We start from the raw sequence: 16,694 nt of genomic DNA, 5'->3' as shown, positions 1-16,694 counted from the left end.
CTGCAGCTGTTGTTTTGGTAGAAAATGTTGTCTCACTAGAAGCAGTGTAAAATAAGTAAAATCATTCCAGTTGAAAATTTTGGAAATGCCTTTCTTTTGACAGCAGAGGACACATAATTGTCATAAAAGAAACATGACCACCATATAGAATGTGAAGATATTCAGCAATTCTCTTTTTTTAGGACACGGATTTATCAAGAAACATTCCTGGCAAAGTCAAAGTGTCTGCACCCAATCTTCTGAATGTAAAAAGGAAATAGCTGAAATGAAATCCTAAAATATTTGAGAAGAGCCAATTTTATAGCCTTTTGGAAGTTCAGAGATGAAAACACCATGTAACCAGACTTCCGCATTTAAAAAATGAACTAAACATTGCCTTGCTATATTCGCCAAAAGGACTTGTTTTTTTTCCAGTTTTTTAGAGAGGAAACACTATGATAGGACTTCCTAAAATATTTGTGGACAGTTAAATGCTAATTGTATACATCTGTAGTTATTCTCCTACATTTTCTTAAAATTTGGGAGGTTAATACTAAGTTTTCATTTCATGTTGTAAAGAAGTCGAACAGTGAAGTGGCTCAGTTGCTTAGACTATTGACTTGGTAGTCTACCGTATATAACATCTAATATATCTATTACAGGTCAATCACAAGGTTTTTTTTTGTTTTGTTTTTTTCTGGTGGCATGGTGAGGGTTGGGGGGACTCAACATTTAGGTTTAAGTCTTGAAAACCTTCTGCCTTTACTTGTCAAAAAATATATTAGATCAGATTTAAAATACACATTATTCAGCCTAAGAAATAAGACCTAGAAAAAATTGGTATTGATCATTTCCATGCATTTACACAACTTCACTTTTCATCCTGATTTCTTCCTTGTTTCTACAATTTTATTTTCTACCTCTAGTAATTATCAGCATGTTACAGAGTATCTTAACCTATGATATCATAAGTGCACTTTTAGGCTTATCACTAGACTCCTGACCCAGTTCATCCTCTTCTATCTCTTAACAGAACGAGGAATTTTTTTAATGAGCTAAAACACTGTTACTTATTAAATGATTAGACGATAGCTACCTACAGTCAATAAGGCCACTTGCCCCGCCCCATACCAGAGCATTAATAAGGTCAAAGTACTGAATAGCTGTTGGTCCTTCCAAAATTTCTTTAACCAGCTTAGTCCTATTGAGAATATTTTTCCATTTGAAATTAATGTAAAAAAAAAAAACCTTTGTAATTATATGGCCTAGTGTTGTAAATACAACAGACTACTCTTGCCATTAAACCCTAAAATATTAATTTAAAAAAATAACCATTTTGATAGTAATAATAATTAGCATAATGTTTCTACATCTACAGCTATATATCCTGAAGTTACTAAAAAGGAAATATAATAACCATTCCTTGGGGTAAAAAGCCCAAGTATTAATGAAGACAGTTACTGGTGTTAAATACATTTATTGTAAACTTTAGACACAAAAATAGGTTCTCTAGGCCATTCACATGCACATTAAAACCAAAAAGCTGCAAACTACAACAATGCATATAATTATACAAATGACGCCACTCTCTGATGTTTACAGAATTGCTGTCCATGCAAGGTGATCAGAGGCATTATCTATGAAGCCTTAAGATCCAGAAGTGTTGTTACTACCAAACCTCTGATTAATACTGTGAAGTAAGTGTTTCGGAAGGCAGTTCCACGAGTTGGCTAACATTTCTTTAAAGCAAATGACTGCTTCTAAGCTTAGCCTGAAAGTGGACAAGAGAAAAATAGTTTTGCTTTACTATTTGGAAGTACATTAATTTGAAGACTTATAAACCCACCCCCCCCAAAAAAACACTTTAAAGATTTTCACCGGAACTGGTTAGTTCTATCATTGAAGGCTTGTTATTGCCCTTAAGTTATCTATAAACCTGGTTTTTCAAGAGCATTAATTTAAAATGAAGTACCTAGTAAAAAGTTACTTACCTTACAAGAGATTTTGGTTGAACTGAAAATATAAGTATTTCATTACTGTGTGCCTGAAAAATAGATACGAAAAACACATTCAAAAGTAAGTATTCCACAGTAAGTTTCAGAAGTATTATGAAGTGTCCTTTAACTAGGGTAGTGTACTTACAGCTCTGTGATGGACAAGGAGGTTATTGGCGCACCCGCCAAACACAATTACTTCTCCTTCATCGCTGGCACAAGCTGTATGCCATAATCTATATTTAAAACAGAAGCTTGAATTTGAAGCTACCCAAACACCAAATTGACAATTTATACTACAGAACAGAATGATGAAATAAAGACAAGAGATCTTTAGTACAGACCAGAAACATGTTGAGAAGGAATTTATCTTAAGTAGCAAACACTAGAAAAAAATCAATGTCTGTTTTATCTGGATGTTATCATTTTAGCTCTCTGGTCCAGTCCTAATTTATGCAATGAGGGGTTTGAACTGAATGATCTGTTCTCTAGGTCTTTGTTAGCAATAAAAACCTTATGGGAGATGTGTGGTATATGCCCTCTTGATCTTCTTTTCATGGCAGGGCCAGTCGACCTGGATGCTCAATCTGCCTGAGATACGCAAAGTATCAGGCCTGGTAATTCTATGGAAAGAATTTTTGTGCCATCAATGAAGGCTTTGTGCATAAGTGTACTTAAGTTAGAGGTTTGGGGGGAAAATGCAGGCTGGCCTACTTAAATGTGATTTGAATACCAGTTGTGACTATATCATATCCTTTAGCAGTTTTTCTGACAGTTCTTTTTGGGGGGATTTGACTTAGTATTTGTTCTATAGAGCTACTGCAAATCTGATAGAAAGTTCTTGATTTTTTTCCCTATATACATTCTTCTCCCCTTTCCAGTTACTTTTTTAAAATGGCAAACCTAGAAGCAGTTGAATTCACTTGAGAAAAGAGCTTGATTATAAATTTTAACTACATCAATTTTATGATAAAAGCAGCAGCAAAAGTCAAAGTCCAGCTCTGTTTTTTTATGCAGTGACAGAAAAGAAAGTATTTGATACTAGGATAACATTGGTTTTCTTTTCTTTTAAGAGGTACGATGTGAAACCTGAGTGAGTGCTAGGATTTTTATAGTAAGAATGAGGGATTTAATGCAGCCACAATTTCCTCTCTCATTACCAGTCTTGTACATCTTTATGGACCTCAATTATTCAGTACAAGAATATTTTTTAAATAGTTCATACCTTGGTTTCTCAGTATAAGGATGATTAAACTGTATCCATTCATTTTTACTGATGCAGTAAGTCCAGGCATCACCTGATTGAAGCAAAGAAAAAATAGCCATGAATAGCCATGAAGTATATTATTTTGTCAATAGGGCACTGATAAAGGGCACAGCTTTAACAAGAAAGATAATAAATCAGATTGTGAGTACAAACAGGAAGTATATATCCTTTTTTTAGCCCTTCGTCTGTTACAACCCTTCAGCGGGGCTTTTAAGTGTTTCACTGGACAGAATCGATGCATGTCCTAGTATAAAAACAATTACAGGTTTGTTATGGAATCAAAATTAATAGCAAATCTTCCAACCAACCCTATAGCCCTCTGATATATCTAAAATAGACTGATTTTTTTCCCAGCTATTTATAGATCACATATGAATGATATGATTTCTTATATTTTTTTTTTTTTTTTTTTAAAGATTTTATTTATTTATTTGAGACAGAGAGAATGAGAGAGAGAGCACATGAGAGGGGGGAGGGTCAGAGGGAGAAGCAGGCTCCCTGCCGAGCAGGGAGCCCGATGCGGGACTCGATCCAGGGACTCCAGGATCATGACCTGAGCCGAAGGCAGTCGCTTAACCAACTGAGCCACCCAGGCGCCCCATGATTTCTTATATTTTTAAAAGACTTACTCAGCGGCTGTTTATCAGTGGTAAATCCTCCAAAAAGAAAGAGATGATCTGAAGAAACTGGTGTTAGTGAGTGCCAAGATCGGCCAACTGGGCATATGCCTTGTGGAATTCTGAAAACAGCAGCTAAGTTACAATATCTGTGTTTAAAAGCAGCTACTATTTAATACACAGAAATACTGAAGAAGTTTTAAAGTTTATATAGAATTATGAAAAAAAGAGACTTTAAATTTAAAAAACTTCTTGGTATTAATAGCTACATGCTTTAGAATTAACCATGTTCTTAGAAGGTAGAGCCAACCTCAGGCCTTTTTTTTTCAACGAACACTGGCCATACGCTGTTGTGCCAGGTACAGTTACGGGAACAGGAAATTTAAAAAAAAAATTCCTTTAAGGATCTAGTCATGTTTATTTAAATACTCAGTTATAGAAAATTTAAGCAAGTACATTATATACTGATAACAGAATTAAAAAAATTAAATGTTTTTAAAATAATTATCTAAAGTGATACATACAATTCATTCCACTCCCATGTGTCCAGATTAAGATAGTGAAGATCATTCATTCTAGCATCCTGAAGAAGGACAATTAAGTAATTATCATTTTGAATGACTCAAAAGCAAGTCATTGAAACTCTTCCTACACTTACTCGGTATCTGCCTCCAAACACAAAGCCTTTGTTTCCAACAGTTGCACAGGCGTGGGCAGCACGAGGTGAAGGTGCTTTACCCTATAAAAGTCATAAAAGCAATTTTTTAAAACAAATACCAGAGTCTTCTCTGGGTATGTGATGAGGATATGCAAGACACCTGAGCTTTTAAGCGAAAGTGCAGATGTCTGTTCAACAGTAACACTAAAACTGCGAACTGTAATTTTATATTTGAGATGTGTTACCGAATGCGCTAGTTAATAGAATCCTTGTCTTATTTTTATCTTTTGTAAAATAAAAGGTAGCACATTATATGACACCTGTGTCAGAGGAAAAAGAAATCTAATATTTGAGTAACTTAAACTACAATCTAGTGCTAGGTCATTTATTTAGTTACAAACAATACCACTTAACCTCTATTAGATAATGGATGCTGGGTTAGTCTATATATTCACTAAACTTTTCTGAGGTATGGACTCCTTGGAGAATAATGAAAGCAATGGACCTTCTCTCTCCAGAAAAAGAGGAATGAACTGTCCATTTTTACCACCTCCCAACTCCCTTTCTCCTCCAAGGAGCCTTGCTTTAATAATTCATTATTCTTCAGTAACTCACAGTAGTGATAGGCTGACTCCAGATAAATGTTTCAGTGTCTAAAATATGTACATGATCATTCCATCCTCTTGGGTGGCTTGAATTCTACAGAAAATGAATAAGAATCTGAGTTATTTTACAAATGTTTGTAAAATTATATAGCTTTGTCTGGTTTATGAATAAGGCAAAACAAGACTAGCAAATATGTATTATTTCAATATACCAAGAAGGCCACATACAAATACGAAATCTCACTTACCCAAAAAGATGTTTCATCAAATTCAAAAGTTCCCAATACTTTATCTTCAGGTAAATATCCATAACCTCCAAAAAATATTAACCTGTTTGATAAAAAACCAAAACACTAAAAATTCAAACATCCACCGGTTAGGAAGATACAAGAAGTTTTTCTTTTGTCATGCTACAAATTGAGAAGGCACACTTAAATATATAAAATACTTATTCACATAATAATGGCTACTATGGCTAATTATGCCTTCAGTGCTATGTTAAGCACTTTAATGTATGGATTCACTTAACCCTCATATGGGCCCTAGAAGGTACGTTCTAAGGTTAGAATGGTTATTGTCTAAAGATACTCGGATGGCAAACCACTTTGCACATAAACACTCAAACCTACGGGGCTGCTAACTCACTTGTTTTTATATACCCAGACACCAAGTTTGTCCTTTGATGATGGAGGAATTCCTTGGCAATCAATCCTTTCCCACTGTAATACTCTGTCAGTAGACCTTGAATCCAGCATGTAGAACTGTCAGAAGCAATGATTTCAGTTAGATTTGGTTATGTGCAAGAAATTCCACCTTGGCATTTAATTTGATTGTGATTTAACGATAATAGGAACGTCCTTTAATTCAGTTCTCCTAAAAGTGTGATTACAGACTGTTACTGGTCTGAATCTACATAAGGAACTTACGCCAGAATGTAAACTGCCTAAGTCACTAAGCACCCTGTTCAGCTCATTTTTTTCCCAATCGCCTCATTTTTTTGATGAAGGAATAGAAGTGTGTGGATTTTTATTCTGTGCCTTATTACATAGGCACTTTGCGTCCTACTAATCTAATTTATGGGTAGGAAGATGGTATTACCAAAAAAATTCAACTCAGCAATTTCACCTTCAAATTGAATTTAACAAACACGTCTTAAGTGCCTACTTAGTCGTTTAAGATTTATCCTTAGCTGCTACAGTTAAGTACTGGTCTTTCTTTCGAAGGGTTCCCATCCAGGTACTTGAATAAATCTGATCATTTTATATATATCTTCTTACTTCTCTTAAGACTCCTAAGCTTCCTTCCGATCAAATTTAAAATACTCAACCCCCAGCCATTTGATACACTAACTACTCCCATTTTTCTGTCCAGCCCTAAAGCCACAGCTTCTTTCCCAGGCTGCTTCATGTTGTGTCGAAGTTCTCTTTCTCTGCCTAGGCCCCGAAAAACACATGGCTCCACTACACCCACAGCAGTGCCTTGCAAAATCTTTTAGGCACAGAACACTTTCTTCAAACAAAATCTTCAGCAAAGCCGAACTGAAGAGGAGCTACGCTTGTTAAGATGGGAGTCGGGAGGGGTGGTCTGGAGCCTGCCCAACACCAGTATGCTCGTCCCCCAGGTGTCCCAAGGCCTGTGAAAGAAACCCCTAGAGCGCCGAGGAGTACAGTTTGAAACTCTGTCATCCACACTGAACCACTTGGCGTTTCCATAAATAAGACACACTTGTTTATACCTCTGCCTCTTGATCTCTGTATCTTGGCTACCCCTTCCAATTATGATTCAATTCAACCCTCTTGGGTGAAGACTTTCCTTATTCTGTTCCTCCATCCTGCCAAACACAATGTCAAGGATTCTTTTTCAGATTTAACAATACTTAAATATTTAACAGTATTTACTGAGCTATTATACTATGAGCTCTGTGTATCTCCTTATATGCTACTGAAATCAGCTACTTCTTATGTGTGTCCCTTTTAGAATGTGAGTTCCTAGGGGTGGGGACTGTACCTTTCATCTCTGTGTCTCCGGAGTCTAACCAAGTGCTCACAAGGTGCTAAGTTGCTAAATAAATTTATGAGTCTCCCTAAATCATATGCACCTTTCTGACTGACATTTGTGTCTTACTGGCTTGAGACAAGAACTGTTCTCTTGTTCCTATTTGGAAAAAAACACCGACAAAGTCTGAACAACAGTATCTTATAGTGCCATATTATAGGAATGTTAGTATATAAAATGTTGTCAGTATTAATTTATCCGTATAGCTGAGTGGTGGTCTGCTAATTTTTACCCTGCCCCTCATGATTGCATCTTGTTTTCATTTGGTTTACTAATATTTATCTAACACCCCAGGGTTCTAAGAGACTAAGCAGCTGCAGAGAGCACAAAGCAAAACCACTTAGGAAATTACTGCACATGAGTTATCAACCAAAGTTGATTTTGCCAAAGGCCTAGATGTAGACTGGTAGACAAAATACTAAAATAAAATGCACATTCATACCATTATCACGTACGTGTATTTTTTAAACTGGGACAGGAGTAAGTATGGACTAACCTTAGAAATCTGAAGTTGTCTGAAAAAGAGTAAAATTGCGTTGAACCATAATCCTGAGGAACACTAACCTTATTTGTGTTGCCTCTTGAATGGTGTCCCCCGAACAAGTAGAGCACCCTGTCTACACACACAGCACAGCTTCCTGACATGGAAGGAGGAACATCTCCTTCCGTGTTAATTTTTTTCCTGAGGGCAGAAAAAACAATGTAAATGTTTCACAAAAGGGAAGAAATGCAAAAGTTATTCACTTTTCTCCTATCCCCACAATAAAGGGAAAAAATAAAATAGGCTGGCCGGCTAGATAACACCTGGGGTCTGGTCTCTTCTAGCTCTAAAATTAATCCAGGGAAGGAGTTCTTTCCTCCCCAGCCGCTCTCCAGGCAGTACTAGATGCTGCCGCGTGGGCAGTGAGAATTCGGAAGCTTCCGTGTTGGGTAAGCCTAAGAGCACACCATTTTGTGTGGCTCAAACTAAACTGCTGCTCTTTATTGACATAACCAGTGGCTATTTCGTTCATTTGGTTTCGAGTGAGCCAGGAACCCCAGAGGAAAACTTCATCCCTCTCCTGACAGATTAATTCAACAAGTGTGTTTTATTCAGTCACCTTTTAGCCATTCAAATGAATCTGATGATTCAGACCTTATGTAAAATTATAGGCAGTTAGTACTTACTGTAGGCCAAGCACTCCTCTGAGTGCTTTGCATGCCTTAAAACATTCTGATCTCAATCAAAAAGTCTAAGAAATCCAAGATTCAGAATATTAATAGGTTAAGGTCTTCTGCTCACTTTATCACTTTATGCTAAGCTTTAAGTTTTGGTAGGCTTATTTTTACAAATCCTGTATGGGGCTGAATGTTTTAAAAAATTTGTAGAATTCCCCTATTAAAAGGAATACTATTAAAATTTCCAATTCCCCCCCCCCAAAAAGCAAACAGCTCAAATCAACACTGATTTGCTATGTACAGAAATAATGTTGACTTTTTAGTTGAAACCCTTAAATCAGGTAGGACCACTACTCTTCTAGTTCTGTGATTTAGAATGTGCAAAATACATAAAGGGCACAGACTTCTTACAAAGCAAACCATGGAGAAGACTACTTGATAAATCCCCAAACCTGGCTAACCCAGCATTTTCAGAACCATATTAATTCTGCCAAGAACATACTCTTGAGTACCACTGTTATGAGACTGGCAAAAGATCTTTTCAGAATATGCCCAGTTGTATGGAAGGCAAATTTAGGTTAGTGTTTTTTAACACTATTTTAAAGAGATCTGCATTGAAATTTTAATGTTAGAGCTCAGGAGAATACCATCTTTATTTCTAGCAGATACAATCTAGAAATCCTTTTCTCATTTACCATATAACAAGATAGAACATTTTGAAAAAATATATATAGAACTTTTACTATATTCCCATTCCAGGATCTGAAGCCTCTACTTCTTTAATATTACAAGGATACTTTATAGAGCCTTGAATAGAAGTGTCTTCAAAGGTCATCAAAGTACCAAATTACTGAACTACTGAAGAGTTGCTAAAATATCTAAGCTTAGCAGCTAAGCTGAACTAGCAGAACACTGTTTGTAGAACATAGTTTTGCATCTTCAATTAAAATATTTTTATTCTAATAGAATGAGCTTTACAGAGTTTTTTTTTTTTTTAAGATTTATTTTATTTTAGAGAGAGAGCGGGGTGGGGGGGTGCAGGGAGAGGGAGAGAATCTTCAAGCAGATTCCCTGCTGAACATGGAGCCCAACTTAGGGCCCGATCTCACGACCCTGAGATCATAACCTGAGCCGAAACCAAGAGTTGGACACTTGACTGACTGAGCCACCCAGACACCCCCAGGGTTTCTTTTTATTTGCAATCTTATTTGAACTTTTTAGTCTCCCTCATAATATCCACAGTTACCATCTTCCAGTCTCCATGTTGTAGATCCATAGTTCTTCTCTAGGCAGATAAAAGTCATATAATCCTCTGACTTGATTACTCTAAGAAGAATAAAAAAATAGCAAATATAAAAAATAATTGGTATTCTAAAGAGGCAATATTGTGTATTTTTTCATATCTACCTAGAGATACTAATGAGAGTTATGAGAAGTTAAAGAGGTCTTACAATTCAGTTCTAGCCATGGGCAATCCTCCCCGCCCCGTTCCACATACTCAAGGTAATGCTTATTAGACAACCCGACCCTTAATTCAGGCTTTGGATACAGCAGTTGCGATGCTGCAGGCAGTGAAGAGATCTCCAGGAAATCTCCAAGGCCACTTTATGCAGAATAGACCATGCTCCAACTTTCAGCTGCATGACTTCAGGAGAGGTTCCCTGTGCCATGGCTCCCACGTTACAGACCTAGTGTGTAAGCGCCTGACCCACTAACACGCCATGTCCTTTTCTAGCCATCTTCTCCTTTCATCCATCCATTCTCTACCAAGAAACGCGGGGGCAGAACTGCACATGTGCAATTAAGTCCATATGCAAAATTTTAAGTTCCTTGTTCTGCTCCACTTCCCTACAGGTAGTAATTCTTAACAGAATGAGTTTACCATATGCCAGAACTAGCTGAGCGCTTTCAATGGATTACTTTATTTAATCCTCCCAACAACCCTAAAAAGCAGTTGCTATTACAAGAAAACAGGTTTTTGAGAGAGGTAAGTAATTTGCCCAAGGTTACTTGCAAGTAACAGTGGAACCAGGATTCAAGGGAATTTGCAACTGCAATGGAGGCCCAACCTCCCCAACCTTTGAACCTCCCTGGCCACTTTTTGAACAACGTCAACAAACGGTGAACAATAGCAGTTCACGGAGAATGGGTGTCAGAGTCGAATAAGCTTGTATATTAAGTATTATACAGAAATAGAGGAGGTGGCCATGTAAATATTTTCTATTCCACCACTTATGAAGAGAAGGCTGGAAACAAGACAGCAGGCTGACCCGGAGTAGAGCAGCCTCGCCCGAAGAGAACGGACTACTGTGTAGGAAGCTAAGGTTTATTGCCTTCAAAACAATCTCCAAAGGCTTCTCAGGGTTCTAGCCAAAATACTGAGGACAGCCTGTTTTGGAACCACCCACTTACTTCACTGATCATGCCTCCCTCCTGCGAAGTCCTAGGCATCCAGGTCCTCAAAAACTCACCATCAAAAATCTTCCTGACAACCTTCCCCATCCCCACTCCCCAAAGTAAAGTCCCATTCCCTCAACGCTGCTGACTTTCACAAACAGAATTATGAATTAGTAGTTTAGACCAAAGTGTGACTAACAGGTTAACTTCTCCAATGGAATCATTTACATTTAATAAGCGTCTCTACATACCTGCCCCTTCCTCCTACCAAGTACCCTCCTCTAAACACCTATTCATTGGACCCTGAGGAAAACGTTGCAGATTAATTAGGACTGGCGCAAAAAAAAAAAAAATGCTCTTGTGGTTAAACTAAATGAATTCATCGGGACAGCCACAGCAGTTTATTCCATCTGCCTTTTTGGACAGTCATCAGCTATGATCAGGTCAACTGTGCCAGAGGCCAAAATCTATTACCAGAGTCAAAATAAGTCATCCCAAGACACAGGTGTAGTGGACCAGATTTCAAGCAAATGGGGGTGGGGAGATCAATTTTAAGACCAAAAGGGACTAAAAAGTATTTTTGGTAGGAATGGATCAGAGCCACCCCTGCAAATGCAATGAGCCAATTCTAGAATGTGGAATGTTACTGGGAAGCTCTGATAGCAAAAGGGCAGGAGAACTGGTGAACAAGGTTTCAGTAGGAAACGGGAGGATTCCGCAGCCAGAGGTAGCAAGAAATGCAACTGACTCTAAACTGGTAACGAATCACATTGCTTATGATTAGGGGTTAAAGAGCTGACTTGGTGGTTAGAATTGTTGCTGTTGATTTTTCTGGTTACTGGTGGAGACTTTTCCGTTAATTTTCTTAATAGGGGTTTCTTCTGAAAAATGTCAACCCTTTCTCAGCTGAAACCAAAAGGCAATCAGCTCTGCAATGTTCAAACAACAGGGTAACGGCCATCTGCACAGGTGTAGCTGGGACTCCTGAACCGGCGGGAAGGTTGAACAATGCGATTCCTGCGGCCTTCGGCAATTCCAGGGAGTTTTCCTACACCTCGGTTACCCCGTAAGCGGGCAACGGTATCCGTGGGCCAAATGACCCCAGCTCCGGAGGGTAAAGTGCTCCCCAGCGGGCCCGATAAACGGCTAAGAGTGACATCACACGTCACCTCTCTTACACCCCCCCCAACCTTTTAAAATAAAACACGTCTCGGAGTCTTGCGCCGCCCAACGCGCCCTCCCCCAAATAACGCTCCAACTTCCACCAGTGCCCAGGGCCGCCGGGGGCGCCGCGCGCGGGGGGACGGGGGGCGCGCGGGGGGGCGGGCTCTGCAAGCGGCGGGCTGGCGTGACAACAGCCCAGGCGCGTCCGGCGGGTTGGGGGACTGGCGAGGAGCCCCCCGCTCGCGAGAAAATGCACCGACGGGCAGAGTAGCGTCGCGGGGGCGCCCCGGGGGGCCGCTCTGGCCTGCCCGCCGACCCGCACTCGGGGACCGGCCGAGCGACGCCCGCCGCGGCCGGCCGCCCACTGACCTTGTAGCCGCCCCAGACGAACATGTGGCGCCCGTCGCCCACCGCTACGTGGCCGCTGCGCTCGGCCGGGCAGGCGAGCTCCATGGACTCATAGCCCTCGTAGGCTGGCCCCGGCAAGTCGTCCGCCCGCAGATCCTCGTTGCCATCAGCCATCTTGAGGCTGCACTTCTGTTCACCAACAATCCTCACACCCGCGAGGGGGGAAGAGACAAAGGAAAAGGAAGAAATGCACGGCGGCGAGAGGCGAGCAGAAGGCGGCGGCGAAAGGGACGGCGTGAAGGCCGCTCGCTGGCCGCCCGCTCGCCGCCCGCGCCCTCCCAGCCCTCCTCAGCGAGGACAGCCTCTCCGCCGCCTGGGCTGCGCCGCGGGGTCGCGGGCCGGGGGCGGCGGCGGAGGCTGGCCCCCGCCGGCAGCACGGCCGAAAAGGGCTCCACTTGGGGCCAGGACTAGCTTCCAGCCTGCCCGCCCCGCCTCCAGCTCGCCTCTCGCCGCCGCCGGCCCTTGTTTACGCCGCGGCCAGAACCGCCCGTTCCGCTGACGCCGCCCGCCGGGCTCCGGAAGCGCGGCCGGGGCTCAGCGCCCCCAGCGCCGGGTCTTCCCGCCGCAGCCGCCGCCGCCGCTCGCTGGCCCGCAGGCGGCCCGGGCCCCAAACACGCTCCGAGCCTCCTTTCACTGCGGGCGCTGCAAGGATGCGAAGAATGGGAGCCCCATTCTTGCAAAATTTTTTTTTTTTTTTTTTTTTTTACCGAGAAGTCCTCCTCGTGCGATTGAGGAATGTTCTCAAAGGGTTCACAGTCCGAAAAGGGGTAGTGACATTGCTCAATAAGTTTCTGGTCTCAGTCTCTCCAAGAGAGGAGTCCACGCCCTGTTTTCCTGTGGCCACGAGCCGTGGCGCCGGGCCCTCCCGCCGGCTGCCCGCCCGCCTGCTCGCGCGCCGGTGCGCTGGGGGCTCCCGACTTCGCGCCACGCCGATGCCCGCAGAGCGGTTCCTGGCACCTCCGCTCGCTGAGCTCTTCTGGTTCAGCAGAGATCTTAGTGCAGCATCCTTCACCCAGTTTGGAAAATTGTACTGAAAAAGTACATCAGAAACCACCACCGCCCAGCCCTTAAGGGAGGATGGCAAATCCTGTTGACACACAGTTACTGTTTTGTCTTACGTTTTATGTGATACATTTCAGTTAGGTCAAGAAAATTCGGAATTATTGTAATCTAAACTTGAGTCCTCACCTGTAAAATAGGGTTGGACCAGAATACATCTTAAATCCCCAGTGTAATGGTGCCTCTTTACTTGGATGTGTTTGGTGAGAGGAGTCTGTTTTATTATCCTGTTTCTTCCCCCATCTTCACGCTGTGGCCACTACTTGGAAGGAATACTTTGAACAATAACAAAGGCTTTCCGGACTCAAATTTTCATAGCCTGAAACTCCTTCCCTAGTCACTGCCCGTATGTTTACAATTTATCAAAATTTGTAGGATGGGTGAAAGCAGTGCTTAGAGGGAAATTTATAGCAGTGACTGCATGTATTAGAAAAGCAAGACCTAGGGGCGCCTGGGTGGCTCAGTCATTAAGCGTCTGCCTTCAGCTCAGGTCATGATCCCAGGGTCCTGGGATTGAGCCCCGCATCGGGCTCCCTGCTCAGCGGGAAGCCTGCTTCTCTCCCTCTCCCACTCCCCCTGCTTGGGTTCCCTCTCTCGCTGTGTCTCTCTGTCAAATAAAATCTTAAAAAAAAAAAAAAGATAGAAGCAGAATACATTCCTAACTCATTCTGAGACCAGCATTTCCCTAATATTAAAAACAAAGACATCACAAGAAAAGAAAATGACAGGCCAATATTGGCCAATATTGAACATAGATGCAAAAATCCTCACCAAAATATTGGTAAATCAAATTCAAAAAATTAAAAAAGAACTATACACCATGATCAAGTAAGACTTACCCCAGTATGTAAGGCTGTTCAAAATTCAAAAAGCAGCTAATGTAATCCACCATATCAATAAGCTAATGAAAAATCAAATGATATCAATAGAAGCAGAAAAAATATTTAATGTCTATTCAGGATACAAACTCTTAGCAAGGGGAAGCTGAGTGGTTCAGTCGGTTGGGCGTCTGACTCTCGGTTTCAGCTCGGGTCATGGGTTCCGTGTTCTGTGTGGTCTGCTTGTCCCTCTCCCTCTACTCCACCCCCACTCATGCTCTCCTCTCTCAAATAAATAAAAATAAAATCTTTAAAAAAAATCTCAGCAAACTAGGAATAGAGAGGAACTTCCTCAACTTGATAAAGAACATCTACAAAAACCTACAGTTCACATCATACTTAGGGTGAGAAACTCAAAGCATTCCTACTAAGATCAGGAACAAGGAAAGGATGTCTCCTCTCACAACTACTTTCCAACATCATACTGGATTGTCCTCACTAGTAATTATCTACGTAGAAAATCCTAAAAAAATTATTCTGGTACATCCAGACAATGGAATATTATTCAGTGCTGTTTTCAAGCCCTGGAAACATACAAACTTAAATGCTTATTGCTACTGAAATACACCAACTTGGAAAGGCTACATACTGTATGATTCTAACTATATGACATATGGAAAAGGCAAAACTGTGGAGTAAAAAGATCAGTGGTTGCCAGGGGTTAGTGGGGAGGGAGAAATGAGTGAACAGAGCATAGAGGATTTTTAGGGCAGTGAAATGATTTTATATGCTACTATAATGGTAGATACATGTTGTTACACATCTGTTTAAACCCGTTGAATATATACCACCAAGAGTGAACCCTAATGTAAACTTTGGACTTCAGATGTGTCTTAGCTTGGCTGCTATAACAAAATACCACAGACTGGGTGGTTTGAACAACAGACATTTATTTCTCCCAGTTCTAGAGATCAAGGTGCTAGCAGATTTGATTCTGGGTGGGGGCTGGCTTGCCGATGGCTGCCTTCCCATTGCATCCTTACCTGGCAGGGAGCGAGCAAGTGAGCTCTGGTCTGTGCCTCTTCTTAGGACAATAATCCCATCATGGGCTCATCACCTCATGACCTCATCCAAACCTAATTACCTCCTGAAAACCCCACCTCCAAATACTACTACTTTGATTGAGGATCAGAGTTTCAATATATGAATTTGGGGGGAACACAAACATTCAGTCTGTAACAGGGTGACAGAAAATGTTCTTGCTGTTCCACGTGCTGGACTGTGTGATAACCTCATCAAACCGGAAATTCAATATAATCACATTAATCCGGGCACACACACACAAGGTGGGCAGGGAGCATTATATGTTTCTTAAAATTGCTTCTTTTCTTTTGAAATGCTCTGATGTCAACAAATTTTAACTTGTCAGATAGTATACACTATCCTGAAAATTATTCTTCTTAGTTTGTATTATTTCTCTCTCACACACACATACAATATAAATAAAGCATTACTTTGTGCCTAGACAGAAGGCACGAAGTTCTAAAGAATACTTTTACGCTTCTATTCAAAGGCTAATCATTTTTAAAGGTGTGTGTGCAAAGATACCATTTGGAAAAAAATGTATGTGTTATTGAGTATATCATACTAAAGATGATAATACGCAAAAGAATTCTTCCTGACAACAGGAAGAATATCCTAAGAATACCCATAATATATATGGCTGGAAATCTTCTTCCTTGAGAACCAAGTTGGAAACCTATTCTGTGAACCATCTGGAAAAAAGACTATCAATCCCTGTAGAGTCGTTTTTCAAACAGGGAGCCTGTGAGGGGAGCTCAGAGCAGAAGTTACGAGGTGTGGCTGTCTTGGGCTCCTCCACGCTGAGGAGATCAGCAGCACAAAAGTGGATCAGCTGGTGAGAAGTGAGGAATTAATACTGCTAAAACGGGCTTTGCAGGCTCCCAGAATTTCTACACCTACTACCAGCAGAGAAGCCAAGTCTGGTTTAAGCCAACTTTTGGAGCTTGAAGGTAAAGATCAGAATTTCCTGCCCCTCCTACTATGGGGCTCCTACCTCAGGACCTATAAGTTCTCGAAGCAGCACAGTATATTAAGTCAAAAGTTTTGTGTGCCACAGATAATAGATTTCTGTTGAAGCCTAAATGATAATGTATTTTGAGGGGGCTAATCCAACTTTTAACATTCTAAGTAAACCATTTCAAACCAGAAGTGCTTTTCTAAGAGGCTACAGAAGGCATCTGCAAAATCTAGAATTTAAATTCACGTGATCCACATTTTAAAAGATGTTCATTCCATTCACTGTCATCTATCACTGTCCAATAGGTTTTGATATTTTTCCCCTTAAAAATGCTGACAACAGAAGTTCATGTAATAATTACTTCTAAGATGTATATTACCTGTGAGATTCATTTTCTAAATCTGTTATTCAGCCTAAAAAGAGTAAAAAAAAAAAAAAAAGAAAGAAAGAAAGAAAAGAAAACTTACACTGAAA

The 16,694-nt window shown here is 40.9% G+C and overlaps 2 protein-coding genes across 5 annotated transcripts in view; one reads left to right on the top strand and one right to left on the bottom strand.

Annotated features, from left to right (window-relative positions):
* NEMF (nuclear export mediator factor) overlaps positions 1–7,619 on the top strand; it is a 58,939-nt gene extending 51,320 nt beyond the window's left edge. For 2 of the 3 annotated variants that reach the window (XM_078053646.1, XM_078053645.1), the window contains exon 33: positions 183–7,619. In XM_078053646.1, the coding sequence (XP_077909772.1) occupies positions 183–260 (78 nt within the window). In that variant the 3' untranslated portion in view covers positions 261–7,619. Of the gene's footprint in view, positions 1–103 lie in introns of all 3 variants that reach the window. The other variant, XM_078053647.1, reaches the window with a different exon arrangement.
* On the bottom strand, positions 1,441–12,778 carry KLHDC2 (kelch domain containing 2). Of its 2 annotated transcripts, XM_036076219.2 has the most exons (13): positions 12,264–12,773; positions 9,580–9,659; positions 7,740–7,857; positions 5,766–5,881; positions 5,369–5,450; positions 5,131–5,214; positions 4,516–4,596; positions 4,382–4,440; positions 3,870–3,979; positions 3,199–3,271; positions 2,122–2,209; positions 1,971–2,023; positions 1,441–1,750 (listed from the first exon to the last, which is right to left on the bottom strand). In XM_036076219.2, the coding sequence occupies exons 1-13, from the start codon at positions 12,414–12,416 to the stop codon at positions 1,627–1,629; spliced, it is 1,221 nt and encodes a 406-aa protein (XP_035932112.1). In that variant the 5' UTR covers positions 12,417–12,773; the 3' UTR covers positions 1,441–1,626. The 2 variants fall into 2 exon arrangements, with proteins under 2 accessions (XP_035932112.1, XP_035932119.1); XM_036076226.2 differs by lacking the exons at positions 1,441–1,750; positions 1,971–2,023 and adding an exon at positions 2,487–2,596 and having other exon boundaries at positions 2,132–2,209; positions 12,264–12,778.
* Positions 12,779–16,694: the final 3,916 nt, after the last annotated feature.

The sequence above is a fragment of the Halichoerus grypus genome, chromosome 8, assembly GCF_964656455.1.
Source record: "Halichoerus grypus chromosome 8, mHalGry1.hap1.1, whole genome shotgun sequence".
NCBI classification, from domain to species: domain Eukaryota; kingdom Metazoa; phylum Chordata; class Mammalia; order Carnivora; family Phocidae; genus Halichoerus; species Halichoerus grypus.
The sequence above is the reverse complement of the archived record's forward strand: the minus strand, read 5'-3'. Positions and strand labels throughout refer to the sequence as shown.

Coding starts and splice junctions, on each gene's coding strand:
- KLHDC2 (XM_036076219.2), bottom strand. CDS start 12,416: ATGGCTGATGGCAACGAGGATCTGCGGGCGGACGACTTGCCGGGGCCA. Junction 5,451..5,765: donor GTCTGGGTATATAAAAACAA/GTGAGTTAGCAG, acceptor TTTATCAAACAG/GTTAATATTTTTTGGAGGTT. Junction 2,024..2,121: donor TCCTTGTCCATCACAGAGCT/GTAAGTACACTA, acceptor TCTATTTTTCAG/GCACACAGTAATGAAATACT.